Consider the following 20,208-nt stretch of genomic DNA (forward strand, 5'->3'; position numbering starts at 1 on the left):
ACATAAATTGCAGCAAATTAGCAGAAGATTTTTTTTTTCTTTAAAGAAAAAAGTTTAATGGATGTTTTGCCTGAGGAGCATATTTCGATGGCTTCTCAGTAGATGAGACTGCACTGCCAGGAACCACAGAAGCGTACAGTAAATTTAATAATGGCCCTGTGCCATACCATGGTTTATACAGCAACGCGGCAGATCCACATTCAGGCACAGGCTCTGCACATTCAGCCCTGGAAATTAAACATATCAGAGCCACGAAGGCCTTGGTCTCATTAGGCAGAGATAGTACTCATGGCTGTCTACAAAGATAGCTAGCTACCTCTTTAGAAATCCATCTTGCTTCCAATGAATTTAAGACACTTTTATCAATAAATTCAATCAGAGTAGAATTTAGCCCATAAACAAAATGACTGAAATACGGCAAAAGGAAAAGGAGATTTGGAAATATTTTAAAAAAGATAAAAATGAAGAAAATCTATTATCAGTAGGATTTTTTACTACATCTGATTGATCACCATGTTCATCTTTCCCAGTTTAAAGAGATACAATGAAACAACAGCTACATGTTGCAAAGATGGGAAAAAAAGCCCTGCCAGGAATACTAATACCAAATCATGCCATTCAAGTTACAATTGGCAATAATTGCCAGTCTCTGTTCTGTAACATTTTAATTTACTCACAGCAAACTGACATTTGGATAGGTAAAAAATTATTTCCTACTTTTAAAAACATCAGAGAAATTGCTTCCAGTCTGATCTTTACAATTGACTATCCACAGCATAAACACAGAGCAAACATCAGCACTGAAAGGAAACAGCTTTCAGAGGTGATACTTCACCACGATAGCCACAACATCACTGCATGCTTATTTCACTGTCTGCAGGACTGACATGTATGTTCTCATGAATAAACTCATTAATATCTGTCTCAAACATTAATATGAACGGGCAGCATGCTAGAGAAACATATTCATTTGGGATGCTATAGAACCTGTCAGGAAAAAGTGCACATAGAAATAGGCATTGAAGAGGAATAATTATTTTGTTGTTATCACTTTTCTAATGTATCTATCATCCATGAACTCAGATGCCAAATGTCATAGTATACTCGATGTTTTTCACAAAGAGGTACGAAATATTGCTGCTAGTTTGGAGTGGACAAAACTCTTCATTGTTATGTTAATGTTGACATATCCTCTACGTGTTTGACAGATTTTCCTTGAACAGTTCCACTCTTCAATCTGCTGGATAACACAATAGTCTGGATAGCAGAAATCACTTTCTGTATACAATACCGCCGGAGCTTCGATGAACAGTTTCTTTATTTGTGTTCCACTTACACCTGATCGGAATGAATCCCAAACTGATTCTGCTTACGCTGGCAGAAAAGCCATCGTGGGTAGTGAAGAGGGGACACGTCGCCACCGGAGTGTATGTGAGAATCCCAGTCATTACCCAGGTCACTACTGGAGTGTATGTGAGAATCCCAGTCATTACCCAGGTCACTACTGGAGCGTATGGGAGAATGCCAGTCATTACCCAGGTCAATCTAGTCTGAGCCAGAAGAAAACTTTTGATTTTCTTTTTGGGGCCACACTCTTCTCTTCATTTGTTTTGCTGTCCTGGGGGCTAGGGGCAGAGGGGAGAGTTCCTGTTCTGACAGCACTATTTCATTCTGTCTTCTTAAGGTAATTACTCTGGCTCTCTGTAGATATACTGGATTTTGACTCAAGGCCCTTTTATGCCACTCCAAGAGGAAAAAAAACATAAAGGTCTTAAAGTGCTTGAAAACAGCCTCCAGTCCAGTCATAAATAACTACAGAGAATTACTACCTAAAAGTTTACTAAGCTCAGGGAAGAGATAAATCACATTATACATAAATGGAATAAAAATACTAATAAATAGAAATTTTACAGCACAGCTGGCAATAGAAGCAAATATCATTGCAAAGGTTTTCCTTTTAAAAGCTGATTTAAACTGACCATAAATGACGACACAATCATATTTTAAGGACAAGTGTAGGCTAAATAATTTATATATTAAATAGCTAAGCCTTGGCAAAAAAGAGGCAGCCTGGACGGGAATGTGTATTCTTCATGATTATTAAACATTTTTATTGCTATCTATGGCAGAGTGGTATATGATGGCTAATGATTTTATGTTACTTTCTGCAAAAGTCAAAAATGTTTAGTTTTTTATAACTTCAGTAATTTTATTACTACAGTGAGATTTACATAGGATTTTATACTAAAAAGCACGAGCAATATGCAATGACTACTGAAAATACACTGGAGTGGATTACCATGGTTCCCCTTTGTGCATTGGCAGCATACAACCAAGATCATAATTATGGGATTGCTACCACCTGCCAACTCGAAGAACTAAACCACATGCTTCGACATAATAATAAAGAATTCCAAGATTAAAAAGCAAATGCAGGTTAAATCCTAAAGGTCTTCAGGGACCTCTGAGCTGCGTATTTCATCTGTACTCCTTTTATCATTTTTATACTTGCCACAAAGATGAAGGCTCTTCCCAGTTAAGCAAGTCCATCTAATGAAATGCCTGCATTTTCACACAACTGCTTAGAAAACAGAACGTCCGCAATGTGCAAACTCATATTAAACTTCATCTTTGGATTTATAGCTTTTTCATCTCAAAGCAGGGGAAAAAAATAGACAAATTGTTCACACTGTCAAAAAAACCCAGAAACTCATCTGAGAATTTTAGAAGACATCTTAATGTGAAAAGGGGATTACTGGTGTATATATATGAGACAGAGAAAAATTTTCCAAAATGCTGTTATTAGTCCATGATTAAATTTCCCATCCCTACTTCTTTTTTAAAAATGCAATTATATTTTAATAGGGTGATGAAGAAAGGATTTCTTCAGAATCACTTAACAGTGATATGAAGTAATAATTTAAATTATCTTTGAGACTATATTAATCGAGAAATTTTTGTTTTCATATAAGACCATTTTTATAATTCTGTACCCACTCACATTTTTACACACATAAACATACATCTAAAATTTATTTCAGAATATTTACATGGGGGAACTAGTATTTGCTGGTGTACGGGTGCTTCTCAATAGTCCACATTTCAGTTTAAACTTAAAAGTGAACGCCGTTGTGTACAGATATCCTATGGACTTCCTTCCCCATACTTTCTATTATTCTTAAAAATCGGTAGGCCTTACCTGCTTCATACTTAAAATCACTCAGAACTCTGCTTCAAACTACCCACTATTGCCCAGAATTGATGACCTAAGGCCGTACAACTGCCAACACTTACACGTAAGGTTATAATTCCCTACAGCTTTCCACATTAGCTCTTACTCCTTCTTTCTTATACTTTCCAGTTTTAAAAACTATTTAACATACAACTCCACCATTATTTACACATCAACAACTTACTATGCACAAAATGAGCAAGACTACTATCTGTTCCCAGCATCCCCTCACCATAGTCATTATTTCTGGCATGTCAAGCTAAAGATGTAGTTCCACGAGGTTTTGGCTTAGGATGCAGAGCTGGCCTAGGAAGTTTGAGAACCTGAAATTTGCCCCCAGCTGATCCCCCCCACAGCTGCACTGGTGATGCTGAATTACATGACATGACTTAAGAATATCTGTGCCATCCCCACTTCCACTGGCAATCCCATTTCAGAAGGTAAATGGGACCAGTAGTTTAAAGACATTTATAAAAAGGAACAGAATTCCTGGTTTTGGAGAGTTTCTATGTAGGGTTACATTAGCAGGGTGTTATGGGAATTTTATGTTGGTACTTAGGATGCTGTTCCTGCTCTAAACACAGAGAAGACCCTTCAGTTATGACTTTCAAAACCGACTTTTTCCAAGGCACTTAATTCAACAGTATTTTTTACAGCATTGTAACTATTAGACAACCTTAAACTTGACTTCGTTCTTCCTAGAGAATGGGGCCGAGAAACAAGTTGGAGCAATTCCTTAAATGACTTATTTATCTTGTGGTCAGCTGGATCAAAAAACCTCACAATGCAGAAATAGTCAAATGATGAGAAATATCTCTTCTAGATATCTGAAACTACAATACACCTCATTTCTGTTATAGGCTAATGAATCAGTATCCAAAAGTTTTCCCTGTTGTCTGGCATACAATATCATCCACAGGAAAAGGTTAATCTTCAGTGAAAATATCATCTATCGGCCCTGTGCATTTGTTGGGGCTGTGGAAGCTTTCTCTGAAGTTGGCTGTCATCCCAGTAAAGCTGCATTAACTAGTTCAAATTAAGTATCACTAGTAATACACATTGGTAGCAAGTAGAGGCAAGAAAGGTAAAAGCTTTGGGGTAGAATTTCAGGAAGAAATAGGATCATGTTTGCTCAGTAAAATCTTCCCAAAATTATGATTTTCAAAAATTTCCAGGCCTTAGTTGTACAGAAATTAAATCTACTCAGTTCTGAAAGTATCTGGACTTGATCTGACATGCCACTACTAGTCCAGCAAATTCAGAAACCTTTTTCATTTTTCTCTGGTAGTGCTTTCAATTACAGAGATACTATCATTTTGAATATTTTCCTGCTACAAAGACTTCCCCTCAAGGATTACAGAAGAAAGCTTATTAAAATGTGTCCCCATCCTTTTAGCAGACAAAAAAAGAAAAAAGAAAAGACTAAATAAAACAGGAAAGATTGGAGCTCAGTGCTAAAGCAGAACATGGCCAAGGAGAGCAAGAAGGTGGGAGAAGATTACCAAATAGATACCCATGTAGCCACTTGAACACCCTCTTCTTTGACTTTGGGATTCTGGCTAAAATTACAGGATTTTTCGTATTTGTCCAAGGTTTTCAGATATCCAGCACCTTGGCTGAACTGCTGGTTCTTAGGAATCTCAGCCTTGTCCCCTCCCCTTACGCATACCAGGTCTTTATGTGTACCAAGCCTGATACTGCTGAGCAGTCTTGAACCCTTTGTGAAAGAGCTATACGGATGGCTTTGTGCACGCACAGTAAATCTGACTTTTTTTTAGAATGCATCCAATTTACTGCATGTGCAAAACACAAGTATACTCGTGCAGGGGTTCTGACATTTCCCAAAAATACTAGGTAACTGTTGTGCGTACGCCGTACAGCATACAACAGCACAGGGGAGCTTTAATGACAAGTATACGTCTACAACACAGATAATGGTGAAAGACTAAGGAGGCCCTTCGGCTCCTTCTGATGCGCTGAAGGGTTGTGGTGCTTCTGATTCTCCTCGGGAGAGTTCTGGCCCAGAGTCAAAACCAGAGACAGGAGTTGGCTGTAAAACTAGTCCAAACATGTGGCAGCCGCTATGATTACAGGTCATGAAGTTACAAGAAAGGGCTATTTTCAGTAAGCACCAAATAACATGAGTATTTAAAGGAAACAAATTAACATGAGCAAAGATATGACCATCTGCCACTTACAGAATCAGTGGTTAAAAACAACTTTCTAATGAAATTTTGACCAGACAGGAAAGCCAACCTACAGTTACTACTGGACTGGAAGAAAATTCATGACCGTAATCAACCTGAGCCCAGGCTAACATGTTTTGGTGATCCAGAAGTTGGGATAAAGAGGAAATAAAGGAGAGTAGACAATATCTGTATCATATAAGTGATCAACCCCCCCATTTTTAGAGGCACTGAGTGCCTTCGGCTCCTATTTTTAGGCTCTCTGGATAGGAGGTAGTGGACCACCACAGCCGATACTTCTGAGCAGCATTAAGTTCCCAAACTCAAAGTACTCTGACCTCTCTGTGAAATATTTAATATAATCCAAATATCAGACTATTGATCTGATTAGAAGTTTCTTAAGATTTACACTGTTTAAAAGGGAGAGAATTTTAAAACAACAAACGTGCTATAGGGAGGACTTCCTTATGTGGTAAAGCAGACTCAGCACTTAAGATGATTTGCAAATGGTACCTGTAAATATTAATGCACTTTGACACTGAATACCGCATATCATACATTTCAAGTGGTTTCTAGAATGTGGATGTTTACAGCAAAATGATGTGCTGCTTCATACGCCTGTTTTCAATTCAAAGTATGGCTTCATTACAAAGAGTGACAGCATAAAGCTTAGCGGCATGAAGATTCCTCCAGAATTAGCACCAAATTGACAAGCATCCTTAACACAGCCTTTAAATTGGGTTTGTGGGCACCAAACAGCTTCATGAGCATTAGCTGTTCTTCACCCTCTTTTCTACAGTTCCAACTTTTCTGTATCCAAGCTGGGTATTGACCGCTTTTAACATGGAGCAGCTTTCCCCAGCCTGGGACTTCATTTTGCAGTTGCCTTCATTAAGCAACCAGACACTAAAACCTTGTAAAATTCCTTCAGTCCTAAGAGTACTGCTTCCATCAGTATTTTTTTTATACTGTTATTACTGACTCTGTTACCGTCTTTCATAATTTCCTAAAATACCTAAGCAGAAAATAGCTATGAAGACTTCCAAACACAACATCAGTATACAAAATTCATAAGCCTAAGTCAAAATGATATACTGAAGGATCTTAAACATCACATGTGACATTGAGAGAATAAGAGCGCTTATGGATGTATGTGCTAAGAAAAATATGGAAATGTCATTTAGATTAACTGCTGGTTAGGGGGAGCTGGCAGGCTCAAAGTGGTTAAAACCAGGTACGATATCCATCCTGTAGCATGGGAACAGGATCATGAGAGCTGCAAAACTGTCTGTATAATGCGTCCTCCTCTGTGCCTTGCCATTACTTCAGTACATGCTTCCATTCTCAGCTTCCGAGGAATCACGCAGATCTTTAATTCGGATTCCAGAACACCTTAGTTTACCCGTATAAGATTCAGGTCATTTTATTTACACTGCTTTTAAAAAAAAGGTTCTCTTTGCCTCAATTTTCTGCAGCACCTGGCAAAAATGAACACGCAGAAGGTCCGAAGATGGTATCAAGCTACCAACAAAGTCTTGTTTTGCAATGAATATAGGAGTTCTTCGTATGTATGTAGTTACTTTGAATCTAACCTACCTATCCGTTAAGCCAGAATACATGCTGAGGAAGATCAGGTTGCCTTAGTAACCTGAGTCCAGTTGTGCAGACTGCAGAAAGACTGAATCATTTTATCTTTTTGAAGCACCATTGTGCATCATTGTACCACTGTACTTAAATATCTTACACGTAAAATAGATATATATTACCAAACTCCCCATATACACTTTGAGCTATTCTCATGCTATGGGTTATTGAAGACACTGCTGGGGAAAGCTTTTTCTTCTTCTTTCTTACCATTTACGACCCTTGCAGCTGTCATCTTCTAAAAAAACTAGCACTTACTCATTGCTCTTTTTGGGGGTTTGTTGGAGAGGAACGACTGACACCATTCCAGAGGTAAAACTTCTGCTCCAGCTGTGCCATGTATAGTGATTAATCCTGTTCAGAAAACTACTAGTTACCTAAAACTGATTTTAATATATGATATTGTTAGAATGTTCAGAGAAATCTGTGAGAAAGAAGAGTGACAGCACTCGTCCAGTATGCTTATTAATGTGAATAGCTTTTGGCTACACAAATTTCAGGCCTGAATTGTACATACTATGCTATAAAATTGTAATAATTGAAAGTTCTAGAGAAAGGAGTCTAACGATACCCAACAGAACAATTTTAGTTCCATGAGAATATATTTAATTAACCCTTAATCATTTTCACCTTTATGACACTGGAAACACTTCTAGGATTTGATTTACAAAATTATTATGCCATTAATAAGAGAAAGATATTATTGACATACCAAAATCCAATTTAATTACTCCCTTGATTCCTCCAGAGGCAGAGAGAAGCTTGCAATTTTCTGACACTATGTTCCATTTTTAATATTGTGAAATAGAAAGTACCTCCGAGTAGGCCAGAAATGTTGCATAATTGCTTCTATCTGAGCTACAAGCACAACTATAACAACATATTCTGGCTACCTTGAAAGTTCTTTTTTGGCTTTTTCTGTATCAAGTACTCCACTTAAAACTTAACTTATTACTGCTTGTTAGAAATATTCTCACACGCAGAGCTTCTACAATCACTGTCAAACAACCTTCTATTCTTTTCAGTTTTTAAATGGATAGCTTGTAATGTATTTAAGAAAATACTTAACTATTTTAGGCATTGATAGCTCACCTGGCTACTCCAGAATTTGGATGTAAACAAGAAAAAAATTCTAAAACTTGTTTTCAGACTGTCAACAAAAACAGTTACAAGTGCCTGTTAACTTACATAATTAATAGACTGATATATCTTAATGAAAGACCAAAACTTACATACTACAAAATCCACATGAAACAGAGGAGAAAAAAACCTAACAGAGCTGGGCCACTAAAACCTTGAAAAACTGTTGTCAGCTGTGCATCATGCTCCATAGTTCTGGCTGGAGCAACCTGTTCTCCCATATAACGCCACAGGAGCCTGACAGCTCAAGGTGCAGTCCATCCTGACTAGGATTCCAATAAAAACAAAAGTTAAAAAAAGTAATCTTGGCCCACAGCCACGGCTCACAGGCAACACGTCTTGCTTTCCTTGCTCTTTTTACAGTTTTTCTGATTCTCCCAAACACCTCAACATTTCTGCATTTTCAAGGCTGCGTGTGTGAAGTCCTACTTCCTTTGAAGTTTATACAAATTAGGCCACTGATATTTGTCACCAGAAATTCCAGATATTCATTATAGAGAGATATTGGATAAGATAGGCTGAACAAATTGAGATTTCTTCAATTAGTTCATTCCAGCAGCTTGCCCTGCATTGTAATTTTGTGTGCAGCTATCTTTATTTCTCCTGTGTACTGTGAGCCTCTGTGGCAAAATAATCATATGAAGTATTTAGACTGGTATGATATCAGGGACAAATTTTTTAATTCTCAGCTACTGAAGATGGAAATCAAATGTGTTTTAAAGTACTCTGAGGAATTTTCTATCCCTTTTCTTAATAGCAGGTTATATGTTCATTGGTAGCTAGCAACTGCAAAGTCTTAGCCAGGAATACATAATATTATTTTGGAAAGTACTACTGAGTGGCTCTTATGGTTAGTTCAGCTTTCAGTCACTGCTTTAATTAAGTTTCTTTATTTCATATATACCCTTCTCACAAACGTAGCATTAAGACTGATCCTACACTAGGTGTCAAAAGGTCCAAAAGATGCAGTATCCAGTATCCATAACAGTCAAATCAATTAATAAATGTGAAAGAAATATATGCAGTAAATTGATTTAAATCCATCATTTGTGTAATACTGGACTGATAATGTAAACAGAGATTATGTGAATAACAGCCTCTGATTTGCATTCCAGAAGAAGGAAGACATCATGAGAGCAGAATGACTATCCATTATCAACACCATATGATACTTCACAAGACTGTAAAAAGTCAGTGGTATGGATAAGAGAAAATAATAAATACTCCTATTTTTTATACACTATAAATACAGTGTGTGATTTTTTTTTTAATATATATACACATACACGACATTAAACACAAAACACCACAAACCTAAGGAAAGCCAAGTCTACACTTCTGTGTGCAATCTTTAAATTACCCCTCCTTGCATATGGATTATTACATAATTGCTAATTGCATGTTCACAAAGTATAAGACTCTTGTCTCATTCAGTGTGAGAATGCGCCTGTTTTGATCAGGATTCTGCAGTGAAGAAGGCTGGTGTTTATAAAACCTCTCACTTATTGCAGAATTTGAATGCTGACTCAATATTTAGGGGTTTTGTGGTTCAAAGTATAACCTCAATATTACTTAGTGCACTCTCCAAACACTACACTGAAGAGAGAATCATTCAGTTCCTCCTGGAATTTTTATAACGTCAAATACTCTAAAATCCAAATCTCTCATAAACTTTAACTAATGTATTTCTACAGTGTTTACTATCCTCAGTAACAGCCAAAAGTATCCACTGTTCAGTGTGTTCAATGTGAAATAATTAGGATTTCATCTTCTGGAAACATACATGGTTCAGTCCCAATTTTGAGTGCACAGCATGGTTGCAAATCTGAACACTGATTGTCAGCTTGGCAAAATATAACAAATACCTAAGTACCGAATCCACTGTCATTTCATAATACATGAGTTTCCCTTCATAAGTCTGTACTGGCTACACCTAATAACCTTCTTGTCCCTAATATGTTTGGAAATGGCTTCCAGGCAGATTTTTGCCATCACCTTTCCAGCAATCGAGGTGAGGCTAACCAGCCTGTAGTTTACTGGATCCTCCTTCCTGAAGGCAGGAGAAACATTTACTTTTTTCTAGTTCTCAGGAACCACCCCCAATAGCCACAACATTTCATAGATAATCAAGAGCAGCATTGCAATGACCTGTGACACTCGTGGATGCCTCCCATCAGGTCTCAGGAATTTGTATATGGCCATTTTGTTTAGATATTCCCTGACCTGATCTTTCTCCACCGAGGTAAGTCCTCCTCCAGACTTCCCCACTGGTCTCAGGTACCTGGGATTATTGAAAGTGCTAAAGGTTGGTCTTACCAGTAAAGACCAAGGCAAAGAAAATCGAGTCCCTCCATCTCTTCCATGTCCCTTGCCATGAGGTTCCCTCACCCCATTCAGCGTCAGGTCCACATTTTCCTGCTCTTTCACCGCTGGAAGGAGCCCTTCCTGTTACCCCTCCACATCCCCTGCCAGATGAAACTCCAAGAGGGCTTTGGCTTTCCTAACCCCATCCCTGCATGCATGGACAGCATCTCTACATTCTTCCAGGGCCACTTGACCCTGCTTCCACCTCTTGCACACTCCCTTTTGAGTTTTGTCAGAGGCTTCTCCTGCCTTTTGCCACTTTTACTTGATTTTCTGTGTATGAGGTTGTATATGAGGGTTCTCCAGCTTCAAGGAAGTGATCCTTGAAAATCTACCAGTTCTCCTGGGCCCTATGGGATTCTTCCAAGAAGGTCCCTCAACAGGCCAAGGTCTGGTCTCTTGAAGTCCAGCTTTTTGTCTTGCTCCTACCTCTCAAGGACCTGAACTTCCTGACCATCACAACCCTGATCCGCTTGTCCTTGCTTGTACGTATGAGATCTAGCAGTGTGCCTCTCTTCGTTGGCTCCTTGATCACCTGTGTCAGCAAGTAAATGCACTCCCGACATCTCCTAGATTGCTTGTGCCTTGCTCTGTTGCCTCTCTGGCAGAGTGGGGTAATTCAAATCCCCCATGAGGACTAGGTCTGCGAATACTAGGCTTCTTCAACTTGTGTGAAGAAGGCCTCATCTATTTATTCCTCCTTATCAAGCAGTTTTTAACAGATACACATCACACCATACTAGACATTGGTCTGCCCTCTAACCCTAACCCATAAGTTCTCAGCCGGCTCATCACTTGTCCCTGGGCAGAGCTCCATACCGTTCCATCACACTCAGTCCACTATTTCCTCACTTTCTTGGGAGCTGCCATCTCCGTTCTCCACCATTCCTAGTCCTGGCTCTCTCCTCACCAGGTTGGCCAGCTTGTGGCAAAGGTGCTTTTGGCCCACCTTGGCAGGTGGATTCCATCTTTTCCTAGCACGCTTTCCTTGAACTCCTTGTCCAATCTCCAATTAAGTCGTCCCGATACACGACAATTATTATATTAACATCCAAACACATTTAAAATAAAATCTAACCATCACCACAGCTACAGTCTTAGCTGAAAGGCAGTATCTTTATAATGCAATCCAATATCGAGAAAATCAAACATGTTTTACGTGAACCCATTTTGTAATATTGACACAGTTCTCCATTTAAATGAGGGCTTTTGATTTTTCTTGGTAAAAAGTCAAAATAAAATAGGAGAACTTTTGTTACTCACAGTGGTAGAGAATGTCAAATTCCTAGTCAGAAGACACTGCGTGGTGAAGTTCTAACCCTTCAGAAATGGATTTTAATGGAAGTGTTGACACAGTGTTAGCTATACCATCACAAGTACAACGCCAATACATTATTCCCTTATGGTAACAGTGTTCAAGCTGCCCTGTAATTTGGCACAGAACATTTCTATACTAATGTAATGTGACAATGTTGTTATGTCTGCTATTTTCCATGCCATAATAGCAGTATTTGTTTCCACAAACATGCCATTACATTCACTAATATGGCTATATTTAAAGACTGCCCAAGTAAAAACAGATGTAAACTTATAGAAAGCAGATAATCTCTTAGAGATTTGTTTTGTTTTGCCAGAGTAATTTTCAACCCTACTCTTATAAAAATGCTGAATTCCCTGGGAGGATAGCTTTCACTACATAACCTGCTGTTAGAAATACGATGTTCATGATGTATTTTCTCTGAGGAGTTGCATGCAGCCATCCATTTGTAAGAACAGCCATTAACTGTCCTTTTAGTACAGTCTTCTATATAATCCCATTTTGTAGGAACAACTGCTACTGGTCTGCTTTACACTTACCAGTGTAACACTTCTGTCTATCACATCTAAAGAGCACTGTTGCCCTGAATCTCCAAGTGTCATATCACATCAAAAGAGAAAATGATAATCTGTATAGCATCTAGGGGTCAAAACTTCCCCTGCCTTGTTTATCTTCCAGCAAATAGGAAACTGCAGCACACAGAATGTTCCCACTTGTGCCACCATAGAGGCTTAGAGGCACTCCATACTCACAGTAGTGGAGTACTGAGATTTGCAACTAAGCAAAACTTTGGTGGATGTTGTGGGATGAACTGTGGGTGTGACTGACTACAGTCGTAAAACTGTAGCCTCACCCTTGGCTGGCCCAGGTAATTTTCTACAGAGAGTACATTTCCTAATCTTTTCCTTCTCTCTAGCCAACACACAGAGGACACTCCTGGACTGGGAAACAACCAACCTGCCTCACATGGTGCTTATTTTGAGAGAACTTTTAAAAAAATCTTCATTTTAAGCTGTGCACATTTTCACCTGGAATAATACACTGAACAGCACAGGAGTAATAATTTGCTGTTATAGGAAAGACTAAAGAAACTTCTTGCACGCTGTATTAGTAGAACATATTATAACACTTTTCAAGAAACTATTTCTCTCATTATTTCCTCCAAACTCTGTTTTGGAAATTAAAGACAAGAATGATACACGTGAAACCTGTACATTGCAAAGCCTACGAATGATGCGTGTCAAATCTTTGTGCACCGAGGTTACTATGGGAAACATGCTGAAAGTATCAACCCAAATGCAGGAAGGTAACTTGTGCACACTTACACAAACTGCAGGTGATACAAAACTGGGAGGAGTGGTTGATAGACCAGATGCGTGTGCTGCCATTCAGAGGAATGCTGACAAGCTGGAGAAGCGGGCTGGCAAGAACCTCGTAAAACAAAGGAAAATGCCAAATCCTGCACCTGGGGAGGAATAACCCCATGCACCAGTACAGGCTGTGGCCTGACCAGCTGGGAAGCAGCTTTGCAGAAAAGGATCTGGGCATCCTGATAGACACCACGTTGAACACGAGTCAGCAACGTGCTCTTGCGGTAAAGAAGGTTGACAGCCTCGTTGGCTGCATTAGGAAAAATGTCGCAGAAAGATTGAGAGGTGTGATCCTTCCCCTCTGCTCAGCACCGCTGAGATGCATCTGGAGCACTACCTCCTACTGCTGGGCTCCCCAGTGGAAGAGCAGGATGACCATACTGGGATAAGTCCAGCAAAGGGCCACAAAGGTGATTAAGGGCTTGAAGGATCTCTCACATGAAGAGAGGGACTGTTCAGCCTGGAGAAGTAAAGGCTCAGTGGGGATCCTACCAATGTTTTAAAGTACCTGATGGGTGGGAGTAAAGAAGACAGAGACAGATTCTTCTCAGTGGTGCCCAGTGACAGGACAAGGAGTAATAGGCACAAACTGAAATACATGAAATCTCATTTAAATATAAGGAAAATATTTGTACTGTGAGGGCTACTGAGCACTAGCACAGGTTGCCCAGAGAGGTTGTGGAGTCTCCATCCTTGGAGATACTCAAAACCCAACTGGACACAGACCTGGACAAGCTGTACCAACTGACTCTGCTCTGAGCAGAGGGGTTGGACTAGATGATATCCACAGGTCCCCTCTCACTTCAGCCATTTTGTCACTCTGAAATTTCTACTCAAATATATTCCCTGAGAACCGGTGGAACAAAATAACAGGGAGGTGCGGTGGGTTAATCCTGGCTGAGGGCCCACTCCCCCTGCTCTGACCTTGGCGTTCCCTCGGCTGTTTGACACTCTTTTTGTTCCCCCCTCCTTCATCTGTCCAGCATTTTGGTAAGAATGGCATACTTTCTAAGCATGTTTTCACAGATGTGCCCCCAGCTTGGCCGAGGGACTGAGCCGTGGCCAGTGGTGGTTCCGTAGGAGCTGGCCATGCCCGGCATGGGGCAGTCTTGGCCCGTCCTCACCAAGGCCACCCTGCAGCCCCCCGCTGCCAACATCTGGACATGGACATCCAATACAGTCTCCATAAACTGGCTACTTTTAACTGTTTCACTTATGACCGCTATGTCTACCTATGAGATTTGGATGTCCCGAATACTCCATTTTACATAAAACAGTACATTCAAATGTAAAGTAAGCCAAGGACCTGTCTGTGTAGCAATACTGGGTTGGATTTTGGGTTGGGTTCCGTCAACCAGCATTGCTCCCTCCATGTGTGATCTGCAACAGAAACCTGCTCGCACACACCGCTCAGGAGCATGCCTACGTCCTTCTGAAGGAGATGTGGTTTTCAGCAACAAGAGGGGCTATTCCAGACCTGTCCTGAGATAATCTTTCTTCATGTGAAGAGAATTTGTCTTACTTCAGTGCTGCAGAAGTTTAGCCTGTGGTGTGCAGCCTATGCAAGTTACTTAAAACTGTAGTAACATTTCACCGTTCCTCTTCCCATTATGCTCTTCCCAAACACAGCAGAGAACAGTCTAGGAGCATCTAGATGACACTGAGATTACAACATCATTTCTCCTCCTTTCCCTCACACATACCATTATGAAAAATCTCTCTCGTTAGATTTGCTTTGCAGATTTTTGGTATCTGAACTAAGCCGAGGAGCCAAGATAAAGCAGAAACCAAACATACTATATATACACCAGACTCTGTATTCTATTACAAAACATCCATATCTAGGATAAATTTATATTTCATGTTTGTGATAGAGGAACATTTAAAAAAAAATTATCTGGGAAAAAAAAAAAGTGGATTTGGCAGCCCTGTACTGAAGGTACTCCTTTACCATCATCAGAAATAATATATTGAGAATTATCTGATTGTGTGCAATGTAGTCCATAATGTTACCATACAAATGACCCTTCACAGATAAATATCTTTTTTACGTAAGTTCTTCAGTTCACCAAATTTATGCAAGACCTATCACTTGAAGAAATAATTCATAGAATATTCCAGGTCCAGACATCAGTTACTATAAGACAAATTTATAAACAGAGTTTTTCCTTTGTTAGATGTGGAATATATAACTTCTTATTCATAGTTTCAGTTACTTTTTGAAGAACTCAAAGATCACAGAAGAACAGAAATAACAACTTAAAAGTAAAATAGAAACAAATAATTTCCTCCTGTAGCAGACAGGGGGACTGAAATCTTTAAAAATAAATGTTCAGCAGTATGACTAATCACTCACATTGCTGGGAAGGGCAAATTCATATACATAAAGTAAACCCAAACCTGTGCTCAAATTATCAAAAGTTTTTTGATACCACATTTCATTTCTACCATGAGAGCAACTGCAGAGAAACAGACTGAGATGAGTCCCTTTCATAGTTTTCAAACATGGTCAAGAGTAGAAAAGTGGAACTTTCACGAGAATAATTAATGTAGCTTTTACACATAATTCATTTTCTAGCCTTGTGCTAGATACAATTTGAGCCAAAAGCTTTTCAGATTATAATTATCGTGTTATTTCAGGGTTTGTCCGAGAAGGTACACCTTGCTGTAGAGTGGGAACCAGAACAAGACATAAAAATCCAAAATGCTTGACGGTTATATCAACACTTTCTACCATCAGTCATTCATTCAGATAAATGTATACAAATAGAAATGAAAATGCTTAGCCTTACAGAAATTCCCTCTTCATATGGATATAAAAATGTGCAACATTTGGATATTTCAAATGCGATGAGTTAAAAAGAAAACTCAGTAGCTCGCTTTAATCAGCTACCGTGGATCATTATGGCTCTTGCATTACTATTCTACTTTCACTTCTGCATAATTCTATTTAGATCAATAAGGCTAGATTGGAATAAAACTAGATTATGACACTGGTGAATCAGGCCCCTTATTTTTGACACATTTAAGCTTTTCCTGAAAGACCAGATGGTTGGTGTATGTTATGTAGTTTTATTCAGATGAAATTTAAAAGAACTAAAATACTCAGCATGCTTTTATTATTGGCATGCTTAGTGTGTCACCTAAAGAAATCTACAAAGGGAGATAATGAGCCTTGTCAACTGTTTCACAGTAATTATAGCCCTCATGATATAATGCTACAAAATTACAATATAGCTTAAGATAATAAAATGTAAAAGGTTTTTTCAGTTGGGAAAAAAAACATTTGTAACATTTATGCAGGAAAGGGATTATTTCAAACAGGTAACCATCAGTATATTAGACATGCAATCAAGTGTAATAAAGCCAAATTCTGTCCGCGTTTGAAACTGCACATTGTCCAAAATTTATACTGTATATTTTAGCTATGTTCTTCCCACAAGCCTCACAGATTTTCACAGGGTTTGCCAGTTCATTTAAATATCTAATATGAAAATAACATAAAGCTTCAGACACTTGCTTCAAATATTGCCTTCAAGCTCTCAAGCATTCAGATCAGCATTTTTTTAGCGTACTTACGGTCATTGCATAATGGTCCACTAAAGGAGGTCATACTACAGTCACAACTGAATCCATCCCACTGCTGTAAGCACACTCCCTGGTTCGCACATGAATCCTCTTGGCACGTTGTGCTGGGGCCTGATGAGAACATACAAAAAAGGACTTGCACTTTGTCTTCCAAAGAAAGGTATTTCTCGCTGGATCACATTAACTAGCTGCCAACATCTCAAATCAAATGAGCAAAGAGTTACCAAGTCGAATGCACATAAACTTGCTGATTTTGAAGCAGCATGTAATATTAAAAGGGTGCTTTTGCTTTAGTTTTAAAGATTGAGGAGTCAAGCACACAAGAACGAACAAACTGAAGCAGAGTTATTCCAGGTCCAGTAGGAACGGTAACTTTGTCGCAAGTTATCTGTTAATGTCGTGTCAGACCATTAACTGGCTAAATGTTTTCTAAAAACTTTATTATTTTTTCCTGTAAATACATTTCAAACAGCAAAGCCAGATGCCACAGAAAGCAAAGCTCTGGGAGATGAAAGTAAGACTGGAAAATAAAATTCAAAACAAAATAAAAAAGAAATAATAAAATGAGACTACGCTATACGATGCTTTTAATCCCACAAATTATTTTAAATGATTTAGGTCTGAAATTAAGAGGAGTTTGGGATTCTTTGGCAGGAATGTTGGCAAGTACTGATTCACATGCTTCGGGGATCACATGCAGGTTCCTTTTTCATGGGGAAATGCAGAAAATCAGACTAATGAACTGGCATGCCAAAATGTGACATATGCATGAAAACAAAGCTACTCTATTGCTAAAGAATCATAACTAGACTACTAAAATATAAAGAAATTTGAAAAGGAATGATCAAAGCACTAAAGCAATCACTATACAAACATATTCAAGACTGAAAGCCTTTATGCAAGCTAGGCTGGAAAATGAAGTTTCATGTAGCCCATTGTTTTAGAGGTGTGAAAGACAAAATCTGAAACAAAATAACACACTTTAGTTCTGCAATGTACAGAGCGTTTATTGCAGAAATCCAACTGTGCATGGGGGGTTTCAGTCTTGTTTAATACACATAGGGCTATCTACCTTGCAAATCAGCTTTCATCAATGCAACTTTGTCAGCAAAATAAAAAAGCAAAATATATTAAATGTTAGTAAGCAATATTGAAATGGCAGCAAACACAGAAAAAAAACATTCAGAGTAAAGTGCATGCTGCTGTTAAAGAGAGAAAGAAATGCCATATAATGCAAACAAATTAATGCTAATAGCCATAAATCTTCAGGCAAGCCAAAATAAGAAAGCCGTAATTTGCCAGTATTTTACTACAAATATAATGGTTAATTGAGCTGATGACATGTAATGAAGGAAAATTAAAAGTTGGGTTTTTTTCTTCCTTGGATAGATATGAATGCATTAGCAGAGTAAATGCATGGCTGAATCCTGACTAGCCATTTGTCATGTTCAGATACACTGAATTCAAAAATAATTAGCACCGTCATCCTCTGTGGTCTTTCTTTTTTCTAGCCCTTTCTTCATGACTGGTGAATGAAGACCGAAATACAGACCGTGAACTACAGATTACTAGGAGCTCTCACACACATTTCACACTGACTCCTGATGCTACAAGGAAAAATTTGGTTCTGGGATTATAAAATGGTCCTAAATTGTTTTGGAGAAGACACATCAATATCCATTTGAAACTCCCAGTGTTAGCCTTCGATGACAGGGCAAAACTGGTCCAAAGATTATATAAATAGCCTAAATCATCCTGTGGAGAGAAATCCACTTAACCCTTCTTTCATATTCTGACTCCTTCAAACATCTCAGTGTGGGATTTTCTTTTGAGTTACCGGTATTTTAGAAAAATCCATATCAATATGATTTAAAGACAGTTCAATGGCCTCTTGCTTTAAATGAGACTGTGCTCGAGCACACCTCTGAACCAGGGTGATTGCAAATGAGGGCAGTGCACGCTGCTTCCCTGTTTGGGCAAAACTATTAACTGTCCTATTTTCTCCTGTTCAAATAATAATAATACCTATAACTGATTCACTGCAATAGGTAGACATAGGACAGTGATTTCCTTTTCTTTGGAGTTTTGAGCCCAGAAGTTTAAACATTTGGGCATTACATCACCCTCTCTTGAGCTGGGGATTATAATGACAGAATCCCGTAGCTGACAAGACAAGACACATTTTTTTCTCACCAGATTCTGCTACTCAGAAACTTTACAAAGATGAAGTGAAAATATCTGTAGGTGTTTAAATGTTATATATTCATGCATTTATTTACACTTTAGTTATGCAATGTTAAATTTCCTCATCTTTGCAAAAGTAGAGCAAAAGTCACAAGGACTTAAAAGTACATAAACTGCAGGACCCTGTAGGCACATTAAAAAGTGCATGTTAAAACACACATATTTGGAAAAAAATACAGTTATGATCTAGTTAAAAAGCAGGGTATTTTACTTTTTATGAAATAGATTCTTAGCGCTTTTGGCTTATCTATAGTAGTAATTATTCAAAAATCGCCATCAAGACTAGCTTACATGTAAGAAATTTTTATTAAAAGTAGGCTTTTTTTTTTTTAAAGAGCAGAGGAGGACTGTTTAATGTCAGTAAATACTATAATATCTACCATAACAGGTTCATATTTTCCTATATATATTACAGAACTAAGCTATTTAAAAAAAATACTGTAATACGCTCTTCTCAAGCACTCACATTTTGATTCACATTCAATTTAAATATTCTAATTTATTCAGTCTTCACTGCAGACTTTTTAATTGAGGGCTTACACGTTATATATCACACAAAAAGCATTATTAAGTAGCATGTTCAATGTTTTACTGCGTATTGCAAAAACAAATTCCATATTTCACCACCAAGAATCTTCACATATGTTAATACTTTGAAACTTTTCATATAGTACATTTAATATGCAAATCATAATATATATGCACGTGCATGCACACAGTGCATTTTCCTCCTAAATAGATTAAAACTATGTTTTTATCATTCTGTAATTTCTATAATTCTGCTTTATTCAAAATGTGTTAAGAAAGTACAATGGATTTGACTGGAGAAAAACAGGTTGGACACTTACAACCTGGCTCTGGGGTTTGCTGTTAACAATTTGAAGAGCTAATTAGCATATTTATGTTTCTAGCTGTTAGTAGTTTCTGTTCTAGCCATTGAAAATTTGTCAACAAGGTAGATTCAGCCAAGTGTAAATTATATTCAGTGCTCAATGATAGAGAACAGAGATACCTGTCTGCCTGTGGCTGAAACTTTGAAATGCAAGCCTTACAACTTGCCACACCAATCCCACGTGTGGGTTTGCAAAAAATGTTTCAAAGAACGAACTTTTAACATGCACT

The 20,208-nt window shown here is 38.3% G+C and overlaps 1 protein-coding gene across 1 annotated transcript in view; it reads right to left on the reverse strand.

Moving 5' to 3' along the window:
- NRXN1 (neurexin 1) overlaps positions 1-20,208 on the reverse strand; it is a 468,961-nt gene that overhangs the window by 336,000 nt on the left and 112,753 nt on the right. Inside the window, exon 11 of the mRNA XM_010577779.1 lies at positions 16,834-16,953. Within this exon, the coding sequence (XP_010576081.1) occupies positions 16,834-16,953 (120 nt within the window). The remainder of the gene's footprint in view (positions 1-16,833; positions 16,954-20,208) is intronic.

The sequence above is a fragment of the Haliaeetus leucocephalus genome, unplaced genomic scaffold, assembly GCF_000737465.1.
Source record: "Haliaeetus leucocephalus isolate CR32 unplaced genomic scaffold, Haliaeetus_leucocephalus-4.0 Scaffold577, whole genome shotgun sequence".
Lineage (NCBI taxonomy): Eukaryota > Metazoa > Chordata > Aves > Accipitriformes > Accipitridae > Haliaeetus > Haliaeetus leucocephalus.